General features: G+C 39.6%; 1 protein-coding gene across 7 annotated transcripts in view; it reads right to left on the reverse strand.

Annotated features, from left to right (window-relative positions):
• The window catches only part of unc5a (unc-5 netrin receptor A), a 197699-nt gene that overhangs the window by 14298 nt on the left and 156289 nt on the right, over window positions 1–27112 (reverse strand). For all 7 annotated transcript variants that reach the window (XM_077532743.1, XM_077532746.1, XM_077532744.1 and 4 more), the window contains 4 exons: window positions 23716–23803; window positions 22131–22299; window positions 19176–19409; window positions 5202–5351 (listed from right to left, as the gene is read on the reverse strand). In XM_077532743.1, the coding sequence (XP_077388869.1) occupies window positions 5202–5351; window positions 19176–19409; window positions 22131–22299; window positions 23716–23803 (641 nt within the window). The remainder of the gene's footprint in view (window positions 1–5201; window positions 5352–19175; window positions 19410–22130; window positions 22300–23715; window positions 23804–27112) is intronic.

Raw genomic sequence — 27112 nt, forward strand, 5'->3', positions numbered from 1 at the left:
TTTTTAATTAAGAAAATGACCATGTAGAGTAAGTTTTTTTTTTTATTAAAAAAATGACCATGTATAGCAAGGCTTTTTTTTTTTTTTTAAATAAAAAAAAATGACCATGTATAGTAAGGCTTTTATTATATTAAAAAAAAAACCCCACAAAAAACATCTATTTTAACTTATTTTTTTTCGATCAAGAAATGACCAGGTATATATAGTAAGGCTTTTAGCCTTTGAGTGGATTGGGTAGCTGAAGAATTGAAATTGAAAAGAAATGGCGGAGAGCAACGGAAAGACCTGCAGGAAGGGACTGCACAGACCGGGAATCGAACCAGGGTCACCTGCTCCAAGGACAGGCCTCTACAGGTGCTCAACCCAGTGAGCTAACCCCATGAGTTTTTTTGTAATAAAAAAAAAAAAAAAAAGACCATGTATAGTAAGGCTTTTTTTTTTCTTTTTTTTTTTAATTAAGAAAATGACCGTGTATAGTAAGGTTTTTTTTTTTTTTTAAATAATTAAAAAAAAATGGCCATGTATAGTAAGGCTTTTTCTTTTTTCTTTTTTAAATAAAAAAATGACCATGTATAGTAAGGCTTTTTTCTTTTCTTTTTTTAATAAAAAAAATGACCACGTATAGTAAGGTTTTGTTTTGTTTTTTTTTAATGAAAAAAAAATGACCATGCATAGTAAGGTTGTTTTTTTTTTTTTTTTTTTTTTTTTAAAGTAAAAAAATGACCATGTATAGTAAGGCTTTTTTTCTTTTCTTTTTTTAATAAAAAAAAAAAGACCACGTATAGTAAGGGTTTTTTTTTTAATGAAAAAAAAATGCCCATGTATAGTAAGGCTTTTTTCTTTAAAAATAAATAAATAAATAAATAAAAATGAAAAAAATAAAATAAAAAAAGACAATGTATAGTAAGGCTTTTTTTATTTTTAAATGACAATGTATAGTAATGCTTTTTTCTTTTCTTTTTTTTTTAATAAAAAAAATGACCATGTATAGTAAGGCTTTTTTTTTTTTTTTTTAATTAAAAAAAATGCCCATGTATAGTAAAGCTTTTATTATATTAAAAAAACAAAACATCTATTTTAACTTATTTTTTTTCGATCAAGAAATGACCAGGTATATATAGTAAGGCTTTTAGCCTTTGAGTGGATTGGGTAGCTGAAGAATTGAAATTGAAAAGAAATGGCGGAGAGCAACGGAAAGACCTGCAGGAAGGGACTGCACAGACCGGGAATCGAACCAGGGTCACCTGCTCCAAGGACAGGCCTCTTCAGGTGCTCAACCCAGTGAGCTAACCCCATGAGGTTTTTTTTTTTTTTGTATAGTAAGGCTTTTTTTTTTTTTTTTTTTTTTTAAATAATCAAAAAAAAAATGGCCATGTATAGTAAGGCTTTTTCTTTTTTCATTTTTTAAATAAAAAAATTACCATGCATGGTAAGGCTTTTTTCTTTTCTTTTTTTAATTAAAAAAATGACCACGTATAGTAAGGTTTTTGTTTTTTTTTAATTAAGAAAATGACCGTGTATAGTAAGTTTTTTTTTTTTTTTTTTTTTTAAATAATAAAAAAAAATGGCCATGTATAGTAAGGCTTTTTCTTTTTATTTTATTTTATTTAAAAAAAATGACCACGTATAGTAAGTTTTTTTTTTTTAAATTAAAAAAAATGACCATGTATAGTAAGGCTTTTTCTTTTTCTTTTTTTTTTTAATAAAAAAAATGACCATGTAAGTTTTTTTTTTTTTTAATAAAAAAAAAAATGACCATGTATAGTAAGGTTTTTTTGTTTTTTTTAATTAAAAAAAAAAGACCATGTATAGTAAGGCTTTTTCTTTTTCTTTTTTTTTTAATTAAAAAAATGACCATGTATAGTAAGGTTTTTTTTTAAATAATAATAATAAAAAAAAAAGACCATGTATAGTAAGGTTTTTTTTTAAATAATAATAAAAAAAAAAGACCATGTAAAGTAAGGCTTTTTTCTTTTCTAAATAAAAAACTGACCATGTATAGTAAGGCTTTTTTCTTTTCTTTTTTCTTTTCTTTTTTAAATAAAAAAAAAATGACCATGTATAGTAAGGCTTTTTTTTCGCACACCTAAGTACTAGTACATGAACCGAACCAGGACATCAAAAAAGTGTCAAAAATAACCCAAATTGGGTCAAAAAAGGTGACCCAACTTTTTGGGTTATTCATTTCATCCAACTGACTTTCTTCTCCAGTTACTTTAAATTTGGCACAAAAAACACCCCTCCATACACAGGTTAATCCTTGATTAATAATAAATGGCTTGATCAAGAGGTGTCTCCCAAGACTTTTTCTCCTCTAGTGTATGCATGCAAAGTAAGTCCTTGCTACTGTCTAACAAGAAAAAAAAAAAAAAAAAAAAAAAAGAGCAGCCAGGGTGTGCTTCCTGGAATGTATTCAAAGCTGATGATTCCGACATCTTTCTCTCTGTTGTTCCATATTCATGCCTCATCCGCATATCCCCAGAGATCACGGCGAATGAAAAGAACGAAAGAAAGAGAGGGGGGAAAAAAACAAGACAAGCGGATTCCTTCAACCTCCCTTTAACAGCTGACGAACTGTTTCAGAGTCGCCGCAGTACATGCAAGCGACCAACTAGGGGCACTGTTACCCAGGCGGACAAATGGCATAGGAAGACAGGTGAAATGCACTAAAGTCTTGTTGGGGCCCCTGGGGGACGAAAGGCCTTTTTTTTCCCCCCACTGCACCACTGTGAGCAAGCACTTCCAAATAAGCGGGCTCGGTCCAGAGGAAGATTTTGCACTGGGCGCAATGTTACCGCTGTGCTTGCTTGGCACAACCTTAGCTTTTCTCTACAGGGACCTTTTGCAGCTCCAACCTGCAGCCAGACCATTTGCTAGTCCGCTTTGAAGTCCCCTCACCGGGGCCGCAACACACGTGGACGGCTCCCAGCATCCAGGTTGTAAGCTTCCAGATATTTATTTCCCCATTCCATATTTCAAAGCTCCCTTTGAGGATGCGGCCGAGATAAATCGATTGACTTGCAGCTCTTGGGTTGCTTGCGCTGACTGAGCTTTAATGTGGGCCAGTCGGTGGACAATAACGAGCAATAACGTGCGCGTTACACACCAAAAAAAGGTTCCGTCAACTCAACGCTTAAGTTGTGCACAATCATGCTCCAACAGATCAATTAGGACAACGTAGACCTGATATTAAAAATATAAAAAATTACAAAGACACTTGATTTTTCTTTGATTATTTTTAGTTGAATATCTGAGCACAAACCACTCAGTCGTTTGTTGTGTTTACTGTTTTTATGTTCTTCATTTACTGTTTTAACTGTCTTGTTGTGTGACAACACTTTGTATGCAGCAGTGATTGCTTTAAAGAGCTCTATAAATATACTAACAACAGTTGGGTAAAAAAAAAACAAAAAAAAAAACAATTTGGGTCAAAAAGGGGCATGACTAGAGTCAATTGGACCGAATTTTATGGGTTGTTTTGCTCAGGGGTTTTGTACAAAACTTGTTTTGAAGAAAAAAAAAAAATGTTGGGTTGTTTTGTACTCCGGTCTCCTCCCACATTCCAAAGACATGCATGGCAGGTTAATTGGGCGCTCTGAATTGTCCCTAGGTGTGCGTGTGAGTGTGGATGGTTGTTTGTCTCTGTGTGCCCTGCGATTGGCTGGCAACCAGTCCAGGGAGTCCCCTGCCTACTGCCCAGAGCTAGCTGAGATAGGCGCCAGTACCTCCCGCGACCCTTGTGAGGGATAAGCGGTCAAGAAAATGGATGGATGGATGGATGGATGGATGGATGGATGGTTGTTTTGTATAAAACAACCCTGAAACCTGGGTCAAGTTAGGTCCAACTTTTGACCCAGCGGTTACACTCTTAGCTGGGTCAGAAATAACCCAGTTGGGTCAAATAGGGACAATTCCACTATTTGGATCCATTTGACCCAGCTGTATGGGTTGTTTGGCATAAGAGTTTTGTACAACCCATTTTTGGGTTGGAAAAAAACCCAAAACAAAACCAAAAGGTTGGGTCAAATGGGGTCCAATTTTTGACCCAGTGGTTCAGTTAAAAGGATCATTGTGCAATTTGTCACTTTTTTTTTTACTCACGACTGCCACCTCTGGCCCAAAGTGTAACTGCAGCATCTGTGTTAGGCTCATTCATTGAGCGCGTGCGAGTACGTGCACAACCTTAAAATGACAGCCACAATTGATAAACGAAGACATGACTTCAAATGAGGTAAAAAAAAAAATTTTTTTTTTAAAATTCCGCCCCTGCCCTCACCAAAGAAACTGTGGCGTGTGCGGGAGTCTGCACACTCTACTATAAAGGGAAGATAAAAGCTGATAGATGCAATCAGAGTAAAACAGTCGGGGGTTTTGTACTCATCTGGGCATTGGTGGAGCATGTATGATGTAGATAAAACTTTAACATTACCTTTTTGAATGGCACAATGCACCTTTAAGCCCCCACCCCCAAAAAAAAAAAAAAAAAAAATTCCCAATTTGGGCCAAAAAGGGACCAAGCCACAACTTAATAGATTCTACTTAACTTTGTGGGATGTTTTGTATGAAACAACCCATTTTTAAAAAAATAATTTTTGTCCAACACAAAACCCAAAGTTGGGTTAAGTTGGATTGGTCCAATTTAGTTATCCAGCAGTTTATCCTGCAGCATGTCCCTATTGATTAGGGACACACATGCAGGACAGGCAACAACTATTCCCACTCACATCCACACAAAAGGTCAATTTCAGGTCTTCAATCAGCTTAACACGTGTTTTTGCAACGTGGGAACCATCAAACTCAGAACTGCGAGGCAGATGTGCTAACAACTAATTCTTTGCGCCACTTGAGGATAACCAATTAGAGGTGATTTCAGTTCAACATTATCAGAAAAATATCTTCATACAAGTGATTGAATTCAGGAGGTGTTCAAATTTCAGCCTCCAAACTGGCCATTAAAACTGTTATTGTTGTTTTCATGTACAAGTCTAGACGGACGAGTCGACCATGAGCCCTCATTAACAATTTTGTTGTTTATCTTTCATTTCTCTATGGACATGTCAACAAATTGATACAGCAATATTTATCTGATGACCTTGGAAGAACTAACAAACAGACTTCTATGAAATGTCCTTGCTCCCCCCTCCCCTCCCCTCCCCTCCCCTCCCCTCCCCTCGGTCCCACCGGGCCACCCCGATGCCCACCTGGTAGCCGGCTAGCAGCTTGCTCCTCCAGTGGGCCTGGGGCATGTCATGGATGGACAGGCGCAGGTTGTGGTAGCTGTCTTTGAAGAGCAGGATGTGAGGCTCGTCAATCAACCGACCCCCGAGCTGCCTCTCCATCTGCATCACCTCCTGGATGGGCCACAGATGACAGACGACATTTTCATTAACGCCGAGGACAAACAATGTAGTGAATCCTCATTCACCGACGGGGATATGTTCGATCTATAGTATAGATCGATTGGTATAGATTCTATACCAACACGTAATGTGAATGAGATCATCCATGTTGTCATTTGGTGTTATATAAAGACTTGAATCGACTTGATTTGAATTGTAATAATTACATTCAGAACAGCCTGTGTTCTGGCAAAAAAAACCCCAAAGAAAAACAATTGAATTATGGCAACATCTTACACTCAAAAGTAACCCAATTATGGATCAAAAATGGACCGATCCACTTTCTAGGTTATTTTATACAAAACGACCCAATTTTTTGACCCAAGTCAAGGATCTGAACAATAATTATGAGTTGTTTTACACTAAAAGACCAATTTCTTGATTCAAAGCTGGGTCAAATTGACCCAAGTAAAGGATTGGCTCATTTTTCGACACATAGTTGGGTTACTTTTAACCCAACTGTTTTTAGAGTGTAAAACTGCTGGAAATTGAGTGAAATTGCTAACCTGGCGCTGGGTCTAAAAGGGGCCAAGCCAATTCTGGGTTATTCATACCCAGCACATTGGGTCAATATTTGTATCCAACACGGGGTTAAAATTTGCCTTACTGATGAGTTAAAGCTCACAAGAAATGGGTTACCTGGTTATGAATATAGCTGTGGTTGATAATGCTAATTATATTACCATAATTTTCATAGAAGAAAAACTTCCCTTCATGGGTCGCCATAGCAAGTCACTTGCATAATATTTTTGTGGCACAGTTATTACACCAGATGCCCTTCCTGGTGCAAACCACCCATTTTTTATTCAGCTTGGGACTGACAGTTGCAAGGAATTAGTATAAGGCATAAATGGTACCCAATGATGCACACCACACTCTAAAAACAGTTGGGTAAAATCAAAACCCAACCCAAATTGTGTCAAAAAGGAACCAACCCAACTTTTTAGGTTAAATAAAAAAAACAAAACAGGTTTTACAAAAAAACAAAAACAAAAAAAAAAGTTGGTTTGAATAACCCAAAAAGTTGGGTCAAATGAATAACACAATTGGGTTGTTTATGTTGGTTTATTAATTTGACCTAACTTTATGGGTAAAATAAATATTCCAAAGACTTGGGTCTGTCCCTTTTTGACCCAATTTGTTTGACCCAGCTGTTTTGGGATTTGTAGAGTACACAATCCATCCAGACCGTGATTTTTTTTAAATTATTATTATTTTTGTAATTAACTCCAATCTCCATGTACAAAGTCAGTGATTTTCATTTTGGTTTCTTGAGAGCCCCATTAGGTACTAACACAAGCTCAGGAGCGAGTATTCATGGGGGTCTCTGCAGTGTTACCCACTGAGCCATCTAGCCTCCACATAAATTTTCTAAAAATGTTACATAAAATTTACTTCAATACACAACAAAATGTCAAAAATTTCAACCAGCTTCAACCCATCCAAATCCGATCTTCAACCTAATCTACTGCATCAAAATAAGTCAAGTCACTCAACCTTAGGTCAGTAGTTCTCAACCTGGGTTCAATCGAACCCTAGGGGAGACCACGCTACATTGCTTGGCCTGTCTTGGTTGCAGAGAATTTGGTGTGCTCTGTTGTCGACTTGTGGCTATTGTGATGGGTATCGGGCAAATATGTGCAATATGAATTCACATGTGTGATGGAATATATGGTGTTCCACAAGGTTCAATTCTGGGGCCTTTGCTATTTTCATTCTATCGGCTGTCATGGGGTCTATCTTAAAGTGATACTTGACTCATTGAGCCATTTTCAGCGGTAAAAAGTTAATATTTTGCCTATAATTAATGTGGCTACTTCCTTACTTTTCATGTACAATTAGTACCTTTAAAAAGTCATTTTTCTACTTGCTGTCGACTGATGATGACATCACCTGTGCTGAGGTAACGACCAATCATGGCTCAGTTTCATTTTTTATTTATTTATTTATTGTGTATACAGATTTTGTATCACAGTACTTTTTGACGAAAGCATACTGTACATAATTTGGTGGACATCTTGTCGATATGTTTCTACTCGTTATTCGGCAGAGACGTGCAGAAGTAAAGCGTGAGGAAAGGCCACATCACATCCTAACACGGGAAGATCGCAGCTCCGCATGCAGCCACAGCAGGCAACACCCACTTGTCTCCGCAAAGCTTTAATGTCACCACAAGGTTGATCTCCGCCATCTCAGCGTGTTTTGTTTTCAGCTTGCAGCATTAGCATACGCACACACACGGCAGCCACGCACGCAGGACCGTTCGTCCGCCAGCTACCTGGCCTGTGATGAAGCAAGCGTGCAAGCCATTAGTCAATTGCTCATTGTTCCCGCATGGCCAATCATCTTAATTTCATTGTTGTTTGTGTGCCAGGAGAGATTTGTAAAGACATGCGGAATATTTTAATCTCGGCGGGGCGTCTCCAGCAGTTCCCAATGACCATCTGCAAACGGGGGTGATGAAATGCGCGACCTTTACGACTCATTCATCAGAGGCAGAAGCTTTGAAGTACCCAATACTTTTTTTTTTTTTTTTTTAAGATGACGTCAATGGAGCCGATTTAAGAAAAGTGAGCGGAACTCTGAAATGATGCATTTTATAATTGGCCTCAGTGTTGGGCAGCAGAGGACAAATGTGAAAGACATCAAGTCACATGACAGTTAGGTACACCTGGACAGTGCAACAAAACAAGAAAAATTTGCCAATTAAGGTTGGCAATTGATTAAAGACATCACATAAGCAACTTCTAATATGTGTGAGTGTTTTTTTAGTCAGTGATGGTTACATTGATAAACATTGCAGACGTTTGCAACCGTTTTGATTGGTCGCAAACATCTTGTTGCTATCATATTTTGATGATTTTAATTTTTTTTTCCAAGTCGAAATTGTCTAGTGAGTTCACAACTCTAATTGAATTCACTTCACATTAATTACGGATTTTTAATAGCACTTTTTTTTCTTCCAGACCAATACTGTTACAAGTAGTTTTGATAGCAGTACTTTGGATACATAACTTTTTTTTTTTTCAAAGAATATATAATTAATAGCATTTTCCCTTCAAATTGCATGAAATTAATGCCAAATTCCTATTCTAATTTCTATCTCCTGCCACAAGAGGGCACCAGATAGCAATATCTTGAAATAAGGCCTCGTATCATCCCGATACTGATACCTGGTATTGGTACTCACCCATCCCAAATATTAAGTCGTCATTCACTTACCTTTATTTTATTATAAGCCTTACCTATAAGACCAAAACATTCATGTGTAATAAATCTGATACTGTTTATTATCATACAGATGAATTTATTGCTTGTGAGAGATAAATAATAGATAGATAAATAAAACAAAGAATCAATCCGAAGAGAGCCTTTAAAAAATAATGGCATGCAATCGCAATACTGAGAGGGGGGAAAAAAACCTTACTGCAATGAGATCACTTTTCAAAATTGCTCAGCCCTATTACGTACTTTTAGTTTCCCACTACTATGATGTGAGGAACGACATCATTAAAGTGCAGAATGGGATTCATTTCTCTGTGAGCAACACAGATTCAATTTGCTGGCCTCGTTCCCCACAATGAACTGGCCCCATTCCAATCATAATCAGGATGGAAGCTGTTAATTATATTTTGGGAAAGGTCTACCTGCTTTTGTGATTGCACGTGTGCACGCTTCTCCCTTGAATACGCGCTTTTTCAGCTCGTCGCCAGCAGGGGAATTTCCACGTGTGCTTTGTGCATTTCTAATTTCACTGTTTGCCTTGCGCTCAATCGTCTTGTTAACATGGATTGTATCCCCCCCCCCGCCCCCCCCCCCAAGAGGATCTCCGCCAGGATCTTTATTCCTCTCACTCAAACACAAAAATATATCGAGGACGTACGTCAGTACGAACGTGAGCAACTGCAGGTATCCGCTTTCCATGTACTGCACTGAAAGAAACTAGCGATGACGCCACATATGCTAACAGATTACGCCGAGGTCTAATGGCTTAATAGCAGGGGGACAAAGTACCCCCCTAGGAATTAAAAGCTTTCCACTATTACGGGTCTTCCCGCAGACAAAAGGAATATTATGAGGGCTTCAAGAAGTCTATTCAACACACTTCTTAAGCACTATTATTCGCTGAACCCAATTAGCATTGCAAATCGCGGCTGGCCGACTTTGATCAGGTCTCTGACCTATAGTAGGAGATCTATCGGCCTGTTAGCAGGAAAAGAAGGGCATGGAATGCCAATGACGGCGTTATCAACATCTTGCTAACAGGATGCGTACGTACTAACTCACCTGTCTAACAGCGTGATGCAGCAGGATTACGATCAAACAAGGGCCTGCAACACGGCACTCTGAACCGTGAGCTTACCGAAGGACATAACACGCTTTTACATGGGTGACAAGCCGTGTCCTTGGTTTAAAACAACCCTGCTGGGCACGCATGTTGCACGCAGGATCCGGCATATGCTGTGGACTGAGAGAATAATGGCCGTCTTCATGCCCCATTATCCTGTTAACAAATGACACCGTGAGTGAGCTAATAAATGAGAAGCAAAATTTGACCGTATTATTAGCTCAATCTACATGGGAGGAAACAATGCAAGTTTTTAATTAGTTTATCAAATCAAGCATTCATTAGGGCTGGACAATTATGGGAAAATATTTTGTGCTATGTCGTGTGGAAATGTGTTAAGACAAAAAAAAAAAAAAAGTCCTTGGATCGTCGCACAATTGAATCTTGATGAAAGGAAAATTACTTGAATCCTTGAAAACTTGAAAGGACGATGAGAGAATAAATTAGTAAGAAAGTAAAACAAGAATAAGAATATACTAAAATAATAAAAACACCCAAAAACAAATACTGGCTGTTGGTGCGCATTTTGGCCACCAAGGACAGCGTGGTGCTGTGCGTGGATGGCGTACACACAATGAGAACAGAAAAAAGTAGCCATTGAACTCGATAAATAATAGAACTCGTCTTGACAGATTGGGAATAATGTGGCCTTTGAGTAGCGTTACCTTTTCACAGTGCTTATGTGCGAATGTTCATTAGTTGAAGGAATATCAGTCCCAAACTTGATGCTAATTTGCCATAAGCATTTGAATAGGATATTACACTGACTTTAGCATTAGCGCTAGCAATGTTTTAAAAACGAAGCATGTTTTGTATTTGTTCTTGAGCGTTTTGGCCTCAAAGGGGCAGCGTGGTGCTGTGCATGGCTGGAGTACACACAATGAGAACAGAAGAAAGTTGCATTTGAACTCTATGAATAATCATTTTCACAGATTGGGAAGAATTCATGCCGTTGAGTAGTGTTATCTTACCTATTTCCACTGCATTTATGTATAAAGGAATATCAGTCCCCAAGTTAATGCTAAATCTGTCATCAGCTGTGCTAAATCAGCTGTGTCATGGTTTGGGTTTGAGTTGATTTTGTTACTTTTGTCATGGCACGGGTTTCATCTTGGTTTGATTTTGTCCTCCTGTTGCTTTGAGTTCTTGTCGTGATCCGTGTTTTTTTTGTTATGTTGTCCTTGTAGGCTTCCCCCATCTAGTCAAACCTGAGTATGTCCACCTGTGTTTGCCTACCCCTCCTAATGCGTCAACCAATCAGCACCCTCTGCCACTTGTGTCTTGCCCAGCTGTGTCTCGTTGTGTCAATTAGTGTGTATTTAGTCTGTAGTCTCCCCTCTGTCTGTGTCGATTCATTGTCATTTTCCTCCTGTCATGCTGCCGGTTTTGTTCCACGCCTTGTCTCGTTATGGACTTTGAGTTTGTTTCTTAGCTTGTAGCTCATTTTTGCCTCCTCGTTTTTGTTTATTAAACATTTTTTTGACTGCATTCTTTGCCTCCTCGCCCTGCTTCTCTGCATTTGGGTTGACCACCACAATCTCAATTGTGACACAATCTTTCTGTTAGCGTTTCAATGGGATTACAGTGACTTTAGCATTAATGTGTTTTCAAAAAGAAGCATGTTTTGTGTTTAAAAACACAATGTAGTTTTAAATTAAACTGCAACTATGATGTTATTATACATCTTAAATCACACATCTTAAATCACACAAGGACAGCAGAATCACAAACTAAATGCTTGCTAGCAAGCAACATGATGCATTCAGGGTACTTTCACAATGTCAGGAACTTGAAAACGCACCACACCGTTCTACACATGAATATATATTTTTTTTTTCTTGAATTATGACGTTTTAAAGATTGAGAGAAGTGAAAATTAATCGTCTATCCTTAGCATTAATCACAAAGGCCGAGCCAAATCGAGCGCTCGTTTTCTGAAGATAAGACGGACGGGGCTCAGTGAAGTCACCCTGACCCCTGTACAAGTGTGGCAACATTAAGATGCATGAGATGGGCATCAAGTTCATATACCACAGGAGAAGCGCCGCTTTTGTTCTGACGGAATCTGAGATAGGGCCGGGCTATGTGTGAGGACTGCGAATTTTGAGAATCCCGACAGAGGCGAGACCACCCCCTGACATTCAATGAGGTTGGCTAAGGAGGGAGATGGAGTGAAAAGAGAAGAGAGACACAGGCGGCTTAACATTTGTGTCTCGGGGTCACTGGAGTGGCCGGCTTTAGCAGGAGAGATAACGGGATTACTGCAATCATGGCCGCAGTTTTCTATGACTTCAACCCCCCCCACGCCCGCCCCTCATCCTCTTGGCTCGGACCGGAGCCGGGACCGAGATGGACTGGGCCTGCCTCCGTCGGGGGAACAAGAGACACTCATACAGCTAATCTCTTCAGGCTGTTGCTGACAGAAAGAGGTTAGCGGCTGCGGCAAACTCGCTGCGGAAAGGCCGGCTCTAAACAAATCAAGGCGATATATGCGACGAGGATTAAAATATTGCACTCTCCTCACAGCGAGCACTTTTAAATGTTGTCCGTATTGTGCGCAATAAAGTGATTAACCTAACAAACTCAGACGGATTAGTAGCGGCGTTTGATCAGTTAGTTAGCCGAGCTTCCACATCAGACATGGGGGCGACAAATAGTCAAGCTTTCAACTTTAAATCCCGACTCCTCGCCTTGATCCATTTTCATAGTTTTTTTTGCAGCAAAATGTATTTGTTGCTACAGAAAAAAAATGCGGGCTCCATAAATCAGCGTGATGTGTCAGGCTTTTCCTCTCATCAGTCTGAGCTCCAGTGGCCGAGCACACCACAGTCAACTCTGACTAATAACTGCAAATACAAGCGACTCGTCTGCGCGCTTATAAATGTTCTGCTCGCGAGGAGTCGTGCGTTCCGCCTGATAAATGGCAGCGCGTGCCAACACTAAAAGATTACGTGGACAACAATATCTCAGCTGCTCTCATTTGAACTTCTTGCCAAGAGTTTTCGACCGACAAAATCTGAATCTCGCACAGGTCACTTATTAGCGCTCAAGCTAGCATGTCAATTATTGCTAAATGGGAGGTCAAACTGTGTCCAAAAGGACGGCAAACCGCCAGTTGAGGACATCTGTTTCTTCCCCCATTATACAGCCGAGCTGACATTTTTACGATCTAAAGACAATGAGACAATGAGTGGAGCACATTAAAACTCATTACATGAATATTGATTAAAGTGTAAATTCTGGGCACCAACACAAAAGGGAGTTTGCACAAATATATTACTAGGTGAGAACACATTCAGATTTGTTAAGTAGGGATAATATTTATAAACCTCAACATGAGTGTGTGCATTTAAAGATTGAACTTTGTTCAGGCACGACTGTATGCAATATTGGCACATTATGGAACATAAAGCATAACGGTTTGGTTTAATGTGAATAAAACACCTAGGGAACACTAGCATACTGTTTTTGAGATGTAATTCATTTTTATGTTTCTCCAATTACTCCATTGACAACAAAACTGGCTTATTACGCAACATGTTTGCAAATATTACCCTTAGGGCTGCGTGTCACTACACAACATGGCGGTCGTCCAGTTAACGATGCTGCCCACAGAGCCTCCACATGGATGATTTTACAATTCATTAAAGTGCTTTGGTCACACAAACATACTGGATAGCTAAAATAGGGGTTTTCCAGACCATTATTTTTTCCAGACCGATACCAGCAGCACCGATACCACAAGTACTTCCTCTATAAAAAAAAAAATTAAAGACTAATATTATCTCAATATAGCATTTTTCCTGAAAATCGCATGAAATTAATGGCAATTTTCTATTCTTCTAATTTCTAAATTTGTAGTTCCTGATTGTAAACAGCCCCAAGAGGGCAGCTGAAACGGGTATCGGCCACTGTCATGATTACCGATATCTTGAAATAAGGCCAGTCATTGGTCCAATAATGATACAGACCATTCCAAATAGTATCTTGTTGACTTTAAAGAAAACAAAAAAAAAAAGGGGGGGGGGGGGGTTGACTAACAAGAAATAACTATGAACCTCTGAAATTAAAACGAAACATGACAGCACCGCTGCCACCTACTGTAGTGGATGTGCAACTACCTTTTATTCTCATACAGCAAAAGAAAAAAAATCCTCAGGTCACTCATGCCCTCTCATCTTTCAAGGTCAAAGATGATTGTTCAACTCCACTCTTGTGGGTAAAGCGCCACCTGCTGGTTTCGATGACCACCCTACTTGGCCTCTATGGGGGTATATGCCACGGAAGAAGCGGCACTGTTTTTGCACATCAGTTTGGTTCCGGCTCAGTTTGCGACGTGTGGGCTCCTTCAAAATACTTGTGCTTCCAACTTTGTGCCCCTTGTTTGCGCGTTCGCATCCCGAACCGGAACCAAACTGATGTTCAAAATCATGTCCCGCCTCTTCCATGGCATATACCTCATACAAGCAGACAGTAAAAAAGTACATTATGATTTAAATAACTAGACTGTTTTTTTTTTTCTTTTTGCTCGGCAACTTGATTATATATTTCGTTTCTTTCACAACAATAGCTCTCAGGCTGTAAAACATCAGAGCTAAATATAAAAAAAAAGCAGGTGGCAGTTTAATTAGAAGCTAGTTGCGCTCGGGTAGGAGGCGCACTGCAGGTGTTGGACGAGTGGTGGGATGGCTCGACATCAGTGCTGCGCTCCCGCTGGGCGAGCGGGGATCGGCAGAGTGCACGCTGAGGGCAGAGCCCAAACGGCACTCGCGGCGTGCCAGCCTTGACGTGCATTAAATATTAACGGAATGGGTCTCGGCAGAGCCTTGCTAACATACGTGGCGCATCAGTCGGAAATGTCACCGCTTCCCCAGAGCCTCCCTTAAGGATCAAAGACAATAACGTTGCTTCTAATCTGCTGTAATTAGGAGATAAAAGATTGCATCGTGCATCAGGCCGGCATGTATGTTATGTATGGGTGTGTTTTACGGAGGCCATGTCAGAGCAGCCAGCGAGGAAATGTCAGCCTTTCTATTTTCATTCTCTTGCTCTTCCTGTCAAAAGCAGAGTCTCGTTCTCGGGTGTTCTCATCTGCCATCGCGCTTACGTGCTGTTTAACGACTGGCACGTTGTGGAAAACAAGGTGCGCGCGCCAAATGCTCGCACGGCACTCGCGCCGAACCCCCTGCTTCTCTATCGCCGACACACACAACAATTAACAGCAGTCTCGTCATAAATGGTGCATTTTAAAGACAAGTGATTAGTGATTAGGCGCAACTCTCCAGGGAAGTTTAATCTCCACTCAAAGTGGTTAATGTACTTGCTAAATGAACTGCTCCCTCCGTAATAGCGCCAAAAGCGGTGTGAAGTCGAGATTACCAAACAGCGCGGGCCCTTCTAAATCACTCACTAAAAAGTACAGAACCCCGGAGAAGCTGCGGCTTACCACGGGGGCCAGGTTGTGTGCGAGACGGCGAGCTAATGCACTCAAAGGCGTCGGGGGAGTTGCCGAGTATGGCGGCAAAAGTGCCCGAGTCAACAAGCTCCCGTGTCCTTTTTCTCTGCGAGCGAGAGTAGAGATGGCGAGCGAGAGATGAGCAGACAGAAAGACAAAAAAAAAAAAAAAAAAAGATGGGAAAAGTTTCCGCGCGGCGGCAATTTTCCCACACGGGCCACGGAAGGTCAATTTAACAGTCAGACTGCAGGCAAACAGAGCGCCGAGCTGAATATGCAACAAGAACCTTATCATTACGGCCGTGCTTTGATAGCGTGCAAAGTCAACACAAGCTGTGTGAGGGCCACACAACTTTGCACCAGCCCCCCAAAAAAGTTGTGTTGTGGTAAACAAAAACACAGCGCGATAACCGTCAATTCACTTTGGAGCACAGTACGGAAAACATATTGAATGTCCGTGACCTTCACTATGGCAGGTGGCAGCGCAGCAACAGCAAAGTAGCAGAGCACAAAAATCCTTTAGAAAATGTCAGCAAACATATTTTGTTGCTACATTCACAAACGTTCAGCATTTTGATTGAATCCAGCATGTCAAATGGAGAGACCATCATTGTCGCAATTTATCTGGCCTCAGAATTGACCCCTGTGGAACACCACACATTCCGTTATGCATGTGAATTCATATTGCACATATTCTTCCGACCACTTTCTATTTTTATTTATTTTTTTGCTCAATGTAGTATGAAGGGATTACAGTAATAAGGAAATCACACATTTATCAAACCTCTAAATCCAAATGACCTGTTGTGCAATGTGTATACATTTCTGCGAAAATATGAGAAATTTCTCAATTAAAAAAATATATCACAAGGATTGCTAACTGTCTATGTTGGAATGTTTCTTGCACATGTAATTTGCACCTGCTGTCGGTAATGCACTTTAATTATGCCGAACTGCATCAAAATGCTGGAAAATCAAAACAAAACAATAAACTTCCTTTACCATTTTAAATACTTCCCGTCTTTGTCTTTCCTTATTTTATTGTTTTCTTTGGCAGTAATGCTATCATTTTTTTAACATTTTAAACATTATTAGCCTTATTGTTTATGTGCAATTACTGATTGTATTTTTATACTGTTTTTGTTTACCTGCTGCTTTCAATTGGCCCCTGGGGACAAATACCACTGTTTTCATGTCACAAATTGTCAACTCAACATACAGTACCTAACAGGAACGTGAGCATGTACAGTACTATTGTTATTTTTCAGAAGTGCAAAGATGACACATTTAAGAAATGAACACACATGGATGAGGGGGGGAAAGTGATAATGTCCATGTCCTGGTTGCTTAGTTTAAGACAACAATAATTCAAGCAACTGCAGTACTACCCAGCCCGTAAAGTAAGGACCAATCACGGCTCGGCTTCAGAAAACAGCTGAGCTGTGATTGGTCATCATTACCTGAGCCTTGAAGACTGTGATGTCATTTGCACCTTCAACTATTTTTGTGGCTTATGGAGGAGGCAGAGCAACAACTGGCATGCTTTTATTTTGAAGGCGTGATTTTGCCAGGTACAGGATGTCTACGCCGGTAATGCCAGAGTATTGCCAAGCAGACTGGGAGGGTCGTTGTTGCCTGCGGTTGTGAATGCAAGCATGCAAGAGGAATACAATTTGCGGTATGATATCATCAGCTACAGTAGTTGATGTTGAGTCTCTTTTGATCTCTATAGAATCGCCTTAAAAAAAAAAAAAGTTGTGCAACCTCTCATAGCCACACAAAGGCATTAGAGAAGTTCTCAGTAATTTCCACCCTCCAGCTCAAACCTCTCATCAGCAGACCTCCCCTCCCTCCTCCCCTCTCTTGTTTATGCCCCAACTGCTGCCCATAGATTTTGCCGGTGGCGGTCATGTGGACAATGAGGTCGGCCATTACAGCCAGCACAAGTGGACTTGAGTGGGGGGAAATGGTACTTGTGACCGTGGGTGGTGTCAGATGAAGAGGAGTGGGCCGGCGAGGGAGCGAGCGCGGGGCTTGCTGGGAGACGAGCGGGACAGGCTCTCCTTTTAATTTACTAATTAACCATGCAAATGAAATCTTAACCGACTACTCAGAGGCAGCCCCAGGGGGAGGGAGGAAGGCATTAGCACTTGATTATAGCATGTCCACGCGGAGGGAGGGAAAGAGAGGGGAAATACGGCGGTGAACAAAGCGAGGGCAAACGCGATGGCCTGCAGCAGACCGATGTCTGTATTCTGTCATTAAGCAGGACTTGTGCATTGTTTCACATCCACAACGCCACGTTGTTTAATCATGTTGTTACATTCCCTCTGGCCGAGTCGAATGCATTCTGTTGAAGCAAGCTCAAAGACAATGCTATCATAAGTAGAACTGCACGCTCATAGACGACCGCAATGTATCCCAGCAGTCAATTGTTTATGATTCTTCTCGTGCTATGCGCTACAAAAAAAACAAAACAAAAAAAACAATCTGATTCCAATAATAAGGTCCGCAACCGTTTGCATTGATTTCCTTGCATGATTTTTCTCATTCTTACAAATGCACTGCACCTGCACAATGCAATGAGACAATACAAGAGCAATAGTATCCATTATTAAAGAAAAACATCACAAACAGCTGAAGTTGGTGATGAGCGGAAGTATTGTCCTTTCCAATATTTTCATTTTCTATTTGTGTGTTTGCTCTGCTCAATAAACAACTAATCAGATTAAATATGCCTTCCGTCATATAGTGCAGGGGTCAAAAACGTGGTGCCTGCAAGGACCATGAGAAGCTCGTCAGCCTGTTCCAAAAATAGCTCACAGGGGCATTGTGATTTGTTAGGAAATTTGAAAATGTAAACAATGGAAAGTTGTATTTAGCTGGTTCACAATTATTGCGAGAAATCATGAACATGAATAGTGTCTGACATGACTAATTATTAATTAATAAAGCCTTCTCTGCCATTTCGAGGCACAATTTTTTGGTGGCCGACCTAGCTAGCTAGCTAGCTAGCTAGACAATTTCCCCCCCAGCCCTAAAAATAATAATAATAATAATACCAATAATAATAATAATAGTAATAATAATAATAATAATTATTATTATTATCTTTTTAGAATTGATTATCCTATCGATTACTGCATAGATTATCCAGGTAATTGCCCTTCCCCACCGTTTCGAGGCAGACATTTTTTGTCTACTCTTTTGTCTACTACTTTTTTGTTGGCGACTTAGGTGAGTTGGACATTTTTTTCCCCCATCCATAATAATAATAACAATAACAATAACAATAACAATAACAATAATAAGAAGAAGAAGAAAAAGAAGAAGAAAAAGAAGAAGAAGAAGAAAAATAATAATATTGATAATAATAATAATTTTACAATTTATTATCCTATCAATTACGCCATTAATTATCCAGGTAAACGCCTTCCCCATCGTTTCGAGGTGAGACATTTTTTGGTCATCCAATTTTTTGTGGGCAACTTAGCCGAGTTAGATATTCTTTTTTTTCCTCCAGCTTTATCAATAATAATATATTATCTTTTCAGAACTGATTATCCTATCGATTACTCCATTGATTACCTGAGTAATTGCTCTTCCCCACCGTTTCGAGGCAGAAATTCTGTCGACAAACTTTTGGTGGGCGACTTAGTCAATTAGACGATTTTTACCACAGCCATAATAATAATAATAATAATAGTAATAATAATAATAATAATAATAATAATAATAATAATGTTCTTTGTTGTAAGTAGTTGGGGCCGATTAAGTGAAATTTGATAAGCTCTCACATAAGACTAAAGGGTGATTAGGAATCACTGTTCTCAAGAGCACTTATGACGGTTAACCAAATGCTTGTACCTAAAAATTGCTTGTAAAATTTCATCCACATCCTATTGATGATCAAGTTAATCTATACATGCATGTGTTCCTAGGTTGAAAGACACTGCAAAGTGACAAGGCCATACCTTAAAGACATCCTGCGTGTCGTCCATGCAGTAGACCCTGATGTTGTACTCCAGCGTGGAGCAGTAAGCGTCGGAGAAGAGCACCAGCCTCAAGCGCTTGGCGGCGCCCATGTGCAGAGACTCTCCCACCAAGGCGAAGGTGCCCAGCTGCTCGGAAAACAGCTGGCACGTCTCGGCCTCCAGTTGGCAGTAATAAGGATCCGACGCCAGCTCCTCGCCCATCAGCAGGACGTCCTGGAAGAGGCCAGGACAAAAAGTTGGGAATGAAAGGTCAAGCAGCCATTTGATCTAAGTGAGTTTGTGAGCTTAAGGTGTTAAGGGAATGTCACATTAAATTCAGTAGATATAGAAAGTTGACATCAGGGGTATGTTTGGCCATCAGGAAGCTTGGGAAAAGTCCTGTTCGGCTGGTCCATTTCAGGCGAATACCGTAACATGTTTGGTGCATAACGCACCCATTTTTCATAAGGGTCATTCCAACTCAGACCACCCAGGAAAAAGGAATTTACAAACCCCACCACTTCCAATTTTAGTCAAATTTGCATGGAAAGCCAATATTTAAAATTTTATCTTGATTGGATCTACACTTGCTGTGCGATACCGCAATTTCAATGTTTGCACTTCTTTGCTAAAATAGGTGTTGCCTGTATATTTTAATTAGGCTTTTGACAGCAGCCACTGGTCCGATAAAAAAATAAAAATAAAAAATAAAAAATAAATACAAAATCAAGGTATATCTGGAAAGGGGAAAGTAATTAGGAATCTAAATCTGTCCAAAATGGTGGCCATCTTCAGCCCGGCCAAATCCAATCTTACACTCAAAAAAGTTGGGTCAATAATGAACCACTTTTGGTCAAAAATTTGGACTGATCCGCTAATTGGGTCAATTTGACCCAACTTTGGCTTGTTTTGTATCAAAGCAACCCAATTATTGGCTTTTTTATACAAAAAAAAAATGTATTGTGTTGTGCAAGACAACCCAGAAAGTTGGGTCAAAGAAGCAGGATGACCTTTTTTTTTTTTTTTTAAAAAAAACAACAAAAAACAAAAAAATAAAACAAAATTGGGTTATTTTTGGCCCAACAGTTTTAAGGGTGTAGCCAATCTGTTGGGTTAAAATAATTACCCCAACCTTGGGTAAAAGTAATCTCTGTGCTCAAAGTCCACAGCTACCGTAACCCAGCGAGTGGGTTCGGAAAACAAGCCAGCATTTTTTTAATGTGTGTGAAAAAGAGACTAATGGATTCTTGGTGAGAATCGATAGTTCTAGCAAAAGGAGGTTTGGTAAATATTGGATTAGTGACAATTTTGGACCATTTCCCAGTTTGGAGTTAAGTGAGATGAAAACAACTTTTCAATTTCATGTACAACAAATCACTGTTGCCTGATGATCAGGATTGATTAAAAAAAAAATGGATGACAGATGCACAAGAATTAACTGCTACTTATTTTCCAATGAGAACGAGGACAGATTTGAAAATGTCAGCGCGGCAGCTGTGCCACAACAGCATCTCCAGTAATAATGATGGGAGACTTTAAAAAAACCCAACAACAACAAGTAGAGATCTAGGACTACTTTTACGACAACACTGCTCTCTATGCTAATTTGATGGCGACAAATTGCACTGGAGGTGACAATGTTTTCTCCGGAAAGTCCATCATGCCAGTTGACTGTCTCCTCCCATTGGCCGCATCAGGCTGAGGCGAGCATTACGGCTGCCAAACCGTCTGATCGATGGAACCGCGCGCCATCGACGTCCATGGAATTAGTATCGACACGATTCATTTGCTATGCAACCGCAACAGAGTTTCACTTTTTCATCATCTGAATATTTTCCTGGAGGTGTGGGACGGCTCAATTACGTCGCCGAGTGCTCACTCCAGGAGCGATTCATTTCCCTTGCGCCTGCTCCTGCTTTCATTTCCTCTGTCTCTTCTTCAGAAACGCTGACACGGTATTCTTTCTTTGTCCACTTTCCTCCGATGGTGGTCATGCAGGACGGGCTAAATTTGGTTGGATTGATGATTAAAAGCGCAGGTCAAACTCCTGCCTCGGACAGACCGATCCATTCCACTTGCCACCGCATGCGGCGAGGGTGAATTATTTATGCGCAATATTGAACATGAGAGACGAGCTCCTAATATCCAAAAGCCCACCAGCGGTCTTTCCCATTGCGGCCTCAAACCATGTTTGTAGATGCCTAAAACTTCTCGCCAACTTCATCCTCTAATTTCTAATTTCATGGCCAGAAACATGGGGAGGGAACTCCACCTTCAACTGTAATTATAAGCAGAAATAGCCAACAAGCACTAAGAGTACTTTGAAGTAAGTAATTTCTGAGAATCACGTTGCTTGGCAACTACTGAGCTGGAAAGAGGCGGCACTTACAGGCTTTTGTTCTGGCATAACAAGTAAACTTTCTTGCAGTCAAGTGTTGAGCTGGAATGGACAGCAGACTCTGTGTTTTAGTTCTCTTAACTCATTCACTGGCAGCCATTTTCACTGAAGCAACCCCATTCGCTCCTGGCGGTTTTACTGGATTTTGACAGATTTTGCAAGGCCCACACAATATTGTGTTCTATTTCTAGAAAAACATTAAATCTACCAAAAGAAAGGTTAAAGTCTCTTCTTTCATTGGAAAAAAAGTGTATTTCTATCCGTTTCCATTTTGCAGCAATTAGCATTAGAATATAGCTAAGTTTCAACATGGCCCTGGTTGATCTCTTATACTCTGCTGCCACCTTCTTCTACCATTGCTTCAACCCTTGTCTGTAGTTCAGGGGCTGCATCAAAGCCTTCTGTATGCTCTAGCAAAAAAACAAAAACAAAAGCAAAAACAAAAACGTATAAACACGTCTTTGGGACACTTCAAACATTTAAAATAGAACGTTTAAAATACGTTTTAGGGAACAAATGAGTTAAGATCAACAGTTGGCGCTATGGTGCCATCTCACCTCCCAAGCACCCTCGTAGGTTTGCTTCTTGAGGCGGACGGCCCAGTTATCAAGACATGCGTCCGAGCACTGGTCCATGCTCAGGATGACGGGTCGGCTCAGGACCACCCCCGGAGGCCCGCAGCTCACAACGGGGCTGAGCAAGGTCTGGCAGCCGGCCAAGGGTAACCTACGGGAGGGAGAGAGATGGCAGCATGAAGTAGGATGAAGAGCTTTTGCTGGAGTTATTAGTGTGAATGCAGTGCTCGCTTTAAGGAAGCATGTGACATTGTCACCTCTGTAAATGAGCCGGCTGCATAATGAAGGTCCGCGTTACAAGGTTGTGAGGAATGCCAGACAATGTCGCACATTCTAAGCATGCCAGTGACGAGGGACGCCAATGCAAGTCAAGTCAGCCGCAAGTGTATATGCTTTTAAATCCAGAGTAAAAGCTGTCATTTTTATTCTAGGGATGTTTGATACCACTTCTTTACAGACCGATTCCAGTACGACTACTCAACTCTTGAGAAGTCACTGATACCAAGTATCGATACCACTAATACTTTGATACATAAAGTTGAAAATAAGAAATGACAGATCATTTTAATGGCATACATATGAAAAATAACATAGCATTTTCCCTTAACATGGCATGAAATTAATGGCAGTTTTCTATTCTTGTAATTTCTGATCATAAAACGGCCACAAGAGGGCATTATTGTGTATTCATTTGATTTTTGATTCGGAGCACAGATACAATGGACTAAGGACAGGGATGGGAACAAAAACAAACAAAAAAAAAACCTCGTTCTTGCTCTGTATGTTCTTAGTAATTTTAGTAAAGTACTTTTCATTTTATTTTAATTTGATTTGAAATGTAATGAAAAGTGAAATAAAATGCATTTTGTTTATAAACTCAACTCAACTACGTCTTGCCTAGGGCTGAAATTGTTAAGAAATAATTGTATTGTGATTTTTTTTTTTTAGGGCTATTTAATATGTAATTACAGTAAGGTCCCTTTCCCATGTATTTTCTAACAACAACAAAAAAAATCTGAAAACAATATCAGATGTATTATTAGGGATAGGTGAGTACTGGTATTGGGTTTTGGTATCAGGCTGATACCAGGCCTTATTTCCAGTTATGGATACTCGTGACAAAAATTGCCAATTAATTTCATGTAATTTTAAGAAAAATATGCTATATTGTGATATATAAGTCTTCCCTTAAAATAATTTGTTATTCTTTTATTTGGGGAAACTATGTATCAAAAGTACTAGTGGTATCGGTAATTGGCTTCTGACGAGTTGAGCACTGATACAGGTATCGGTCTGGAAAAAAAAAGTGGCATTGAATATCCCCATTTATTATACATAATCGTTTTGGCTTATAGGTCAGTTTGACGCTTAAAATCAAAGATCAACGAACCATGAATTAATATGAAAGTGATTATTTATTTTAATTAGAGTTGTTAACTTCCTGAATACTTGGACTTGGACTTTTAGCGTTCACAACTTGATGTAATTATTTGCTTACATCACTCTTTTCGAGCGCCAGGGCATGGGCTCTAAAGAAATCAAAACAGACAGCGCTTAAGGGACCCACCTTAAATCCTCCTTTTTCTGAACGGTGAGGTAAATCTCATAGATCTTGCCTCTGGGGATGGCCTCAGGAGGAATCAGCAGACTGATTCCTAATGCAAATAACAAAAAGGTAGAGAGGGGCGGCAGTGAGAAGAAGGTGGCTCATTTGTTCAGAGCGAACATGGCTTTTTGTCATCCCGCAAAAGACGACCGGGCCTCGACAAAACTGCACGGCTGCGCAAACAGCAAAACAAATCCACCGTGAAGGTCACGAGCAGCCCGAGCCCGAGCAGATGCAAATCTCTGCGCCGGCAGCCCAGGTGACGCGCCGTCTCATGTGGTTGACAATTAGCAGAGACAAAAGCAGGCGCCGCATTGTCGTTTTAATGTGTTCTGCCTGCCACAAAGTAGATAATTGAGAGCGAGGAACAGAAGACTCCGGAAAAATCCTCGCACCCCCTTGAGAGCGCAAATGCACCTGAGAGGAAATAGAAAGAGCCGCTGAGGTCGTTTGAGCGGCGTGGCATTGTCAAGCCACAATTACCCACTTGGAATTCTATTTAAAGCCTTGTACAAAAAATGGCGACACAAGTGTGAGCGTTGCAAAAAGGCTTATCTGTTGAATCAGGTGAGTTTGCTTTAAATGCTCTCAGCGCCTGGAAGGAAGGATCTCGAAACTCCATCTCCCATGTGCCGCAACTAAATCAGCTCCAGGCAAAAATAGGTTCAAGAATTATACGGCTCTGCTCCTACTCAATGCATGCAAGTGCAAATTGTGTTTCTGTGTCCCAAGGAGATGATGCATGGTATAGGCCGCATGGCTTTAAGTCAAGCCATGCATAAAACATTGAGTGAAAACAAGAGGACTTTGAGTGCAAGCTTCCAAAAAGGCTTACAGATTTGTCACCTGTAAAACCAAAGAGTTATCATCCGGATAGTCATTTCATACAGGGGCTGCATGAGCACAACCATTTTATTTATCAGAGATGGAAATGTGGACTGATGGAATTAGTCGTGCTAAAATTAAAAGTTGATGTCCAATATAATATATCAAAGACGAACGTGAATTTTGAAATAATGTCAGCCAAGGTTGTTAAAATTCATGAAAATGAATGAAATTTAAAATAAAAACAAAAAGGAAAAACTGAAATCACACTTTCATGACTAAAATTAAGTTTTCAAAAAATAATTGGCAAACTATTTTATGTTTACAAAATTAACTAAAAATAACCATAATTATATCAAAAATGTCCTTTGCTTTTTGCCTTTGCCAATTACTCTCATACATATATATATATATATATATATATATATATGTAAAACAAAAAATAGAACTAATAAAAAAACAACTAAAATGAAAGAAAAAATACATTAAAAAATAATAAAAATGACTGAATTTCACAATCAAAAGTCCAAATGAAAAAAAAAGAAACTAATTAAAAATCCAAAATTATATCACCTAAATTCAATGAAAAATATCATTAAAGGAATACCCTGGGAATGGACATGCTAACCAATGACTCAATTTATTACCAATTATAATAATTCACTTGCGTGACGTGGGTGGTTAGTATGTGTTTGAAGCAAAGCTGGGTGCACTACAGACGTGATGTTTCACTCTCTAATAGTTTGAACATTGTGATAGCTACAAAAATGACCTCCGTTATAATATTAATAAAAACAACACTAAAATGACTAATTGTTAATTTTCCCCATTGTTCTTCTAGAAAATTCAAATACCGATCTGTATTCGCCTTGTAAAAAAAAAAAAAAAAAAATAAAAGAAAAGAAAAAAAGTATTATAGGGATAAGTGTTATGGATATTTTATAATCACGCCCCAGACAAATCTTTAGTGGACTGTGCCTGTGCCCGTTTAGTGCACCCTTATAGACATCAGCGAGTGATTCACCGGCCGTCATCATGACTGAAAGCTCTAATTGGGATAATTTGTTCTCGGTTGTATTCTTGGAATCTCTCTGAGTCCATTTCATTTGGTTCGCCTTCATTCCACTGTCAAAGTGGATGCTCAGCGCTGTGATAATCGGCTCATCGTGGTCTGCAGAGTGATCTTAGGCCTTTAGGGGTTGCAATTAGAATTGATAAAGAAACGCCTCATTATAAAAAGAAACAAGTGAGAATTGGAGTTGCCGCAGTACGTAATTCAACATTACCACCAGATGAAAACACTTCATAAAATCAAAACTAACTATAATGAAAAATCCAAAATTCCTAACGATGATCCTGGTCACCAGTCATCAATTTCAGGACAACCAATCACTTCATTCCATGATCCTTCTTGTGAGATTCAGCCATTGTTGCATTAAGAGAAAAAAATAAGTACCTCGACATTTCACGTTGTTGAGAAGGAAATTTCCCAGTTAGACACAAAGAAAAAAAGGACTGTAATAATACAGCAGGGTTGCTGTGGCGACACGTCATCTGCTAATGTGCATTGAAGTCGCCATGGTTACCAGGTGGCGAGGGGACTCAAAAGACCACGAGTGTTGCAATCTTGCAATCACAAGACCGACCAGATGGCTGTTTTAGTTTTGGCTGCAGTTGTGTGTTTGTATCTTATTCTCATCAGTAGATTTGTCTTCTTTTATTGATTGAAGAAAAATTAATGACTGAATAATAGTCACTTTCAAATCATGTTAATGTGATAGGAGATGCTAATCAAATTTTCTGATTACCTGCTTAAAAGCTCGGGTCGTAATGAGCAGAATTAAGGTGTCATCACGGAGGGCTGCACAGCACATTTTCCTATACCTTAGTGCACCCTATTTGATCTCAACAATCTATTCCACACTGCTGATGCAATTAATTTATTAAACTCATGTAATTTTGCGCAAGCCATACACCAGTAGGATTCAGGGAAACACGAGTTATTTGTAACCACGTTTTAACCCACTACACGTATGAAAACATCATTAATTACAGGAAAACCCTATTCACCTTGGGGGATGTTTAAGACCAGGGGTCACCAACCTTTTTAAAACTGAGAGATACTTCTAGGGTACTGATTAATGTGAATGTGAAGTGTGATACATTAATATAAAATTTGCTCAAAATAATTTTGAGTAAATTATCTCATCCTTGTTGCACCTGCTAGCTGTTTCCTGTGAACGTTATGGTTTGGTTTGAACTACAATATTGACCAACAATACATATATTTTTAAATATCTCCAGTGCCAAGTTTACAACAATATAACTGTGATTAAAAAACAAAACAAAAAAAAAAAAAAAGATACAAGTCACTGTAGCCTACTCATTAGGTCTTCGGAGGCTACCTGGTGAGCACTCAAGGACACCATGTTAGTGACCACTGTTCTAAACACACCAATTATGAAAACCCCGCAGTAGAGAAACCATATTTGGGAGGGGGGTTTGGGGGACAACTTTTGTTTTATTTCTCCCA

The sequence above is a fragment of the Festucalex cinctus genome, chromosome 9 (genome assembly GCF_051991245.1).
Source record: "Festucalex cinctus isolate MCC-2025b chromosome 9, RoL_Fcin_1.0, whole genome shotgun sequence".
Lineage (NCBI taxonomy): Eukaryota > Metazoa > Chordata > Actinopteri > Syngnathiformes > Syngnathidae > Festucalex > Festucalex cinctus.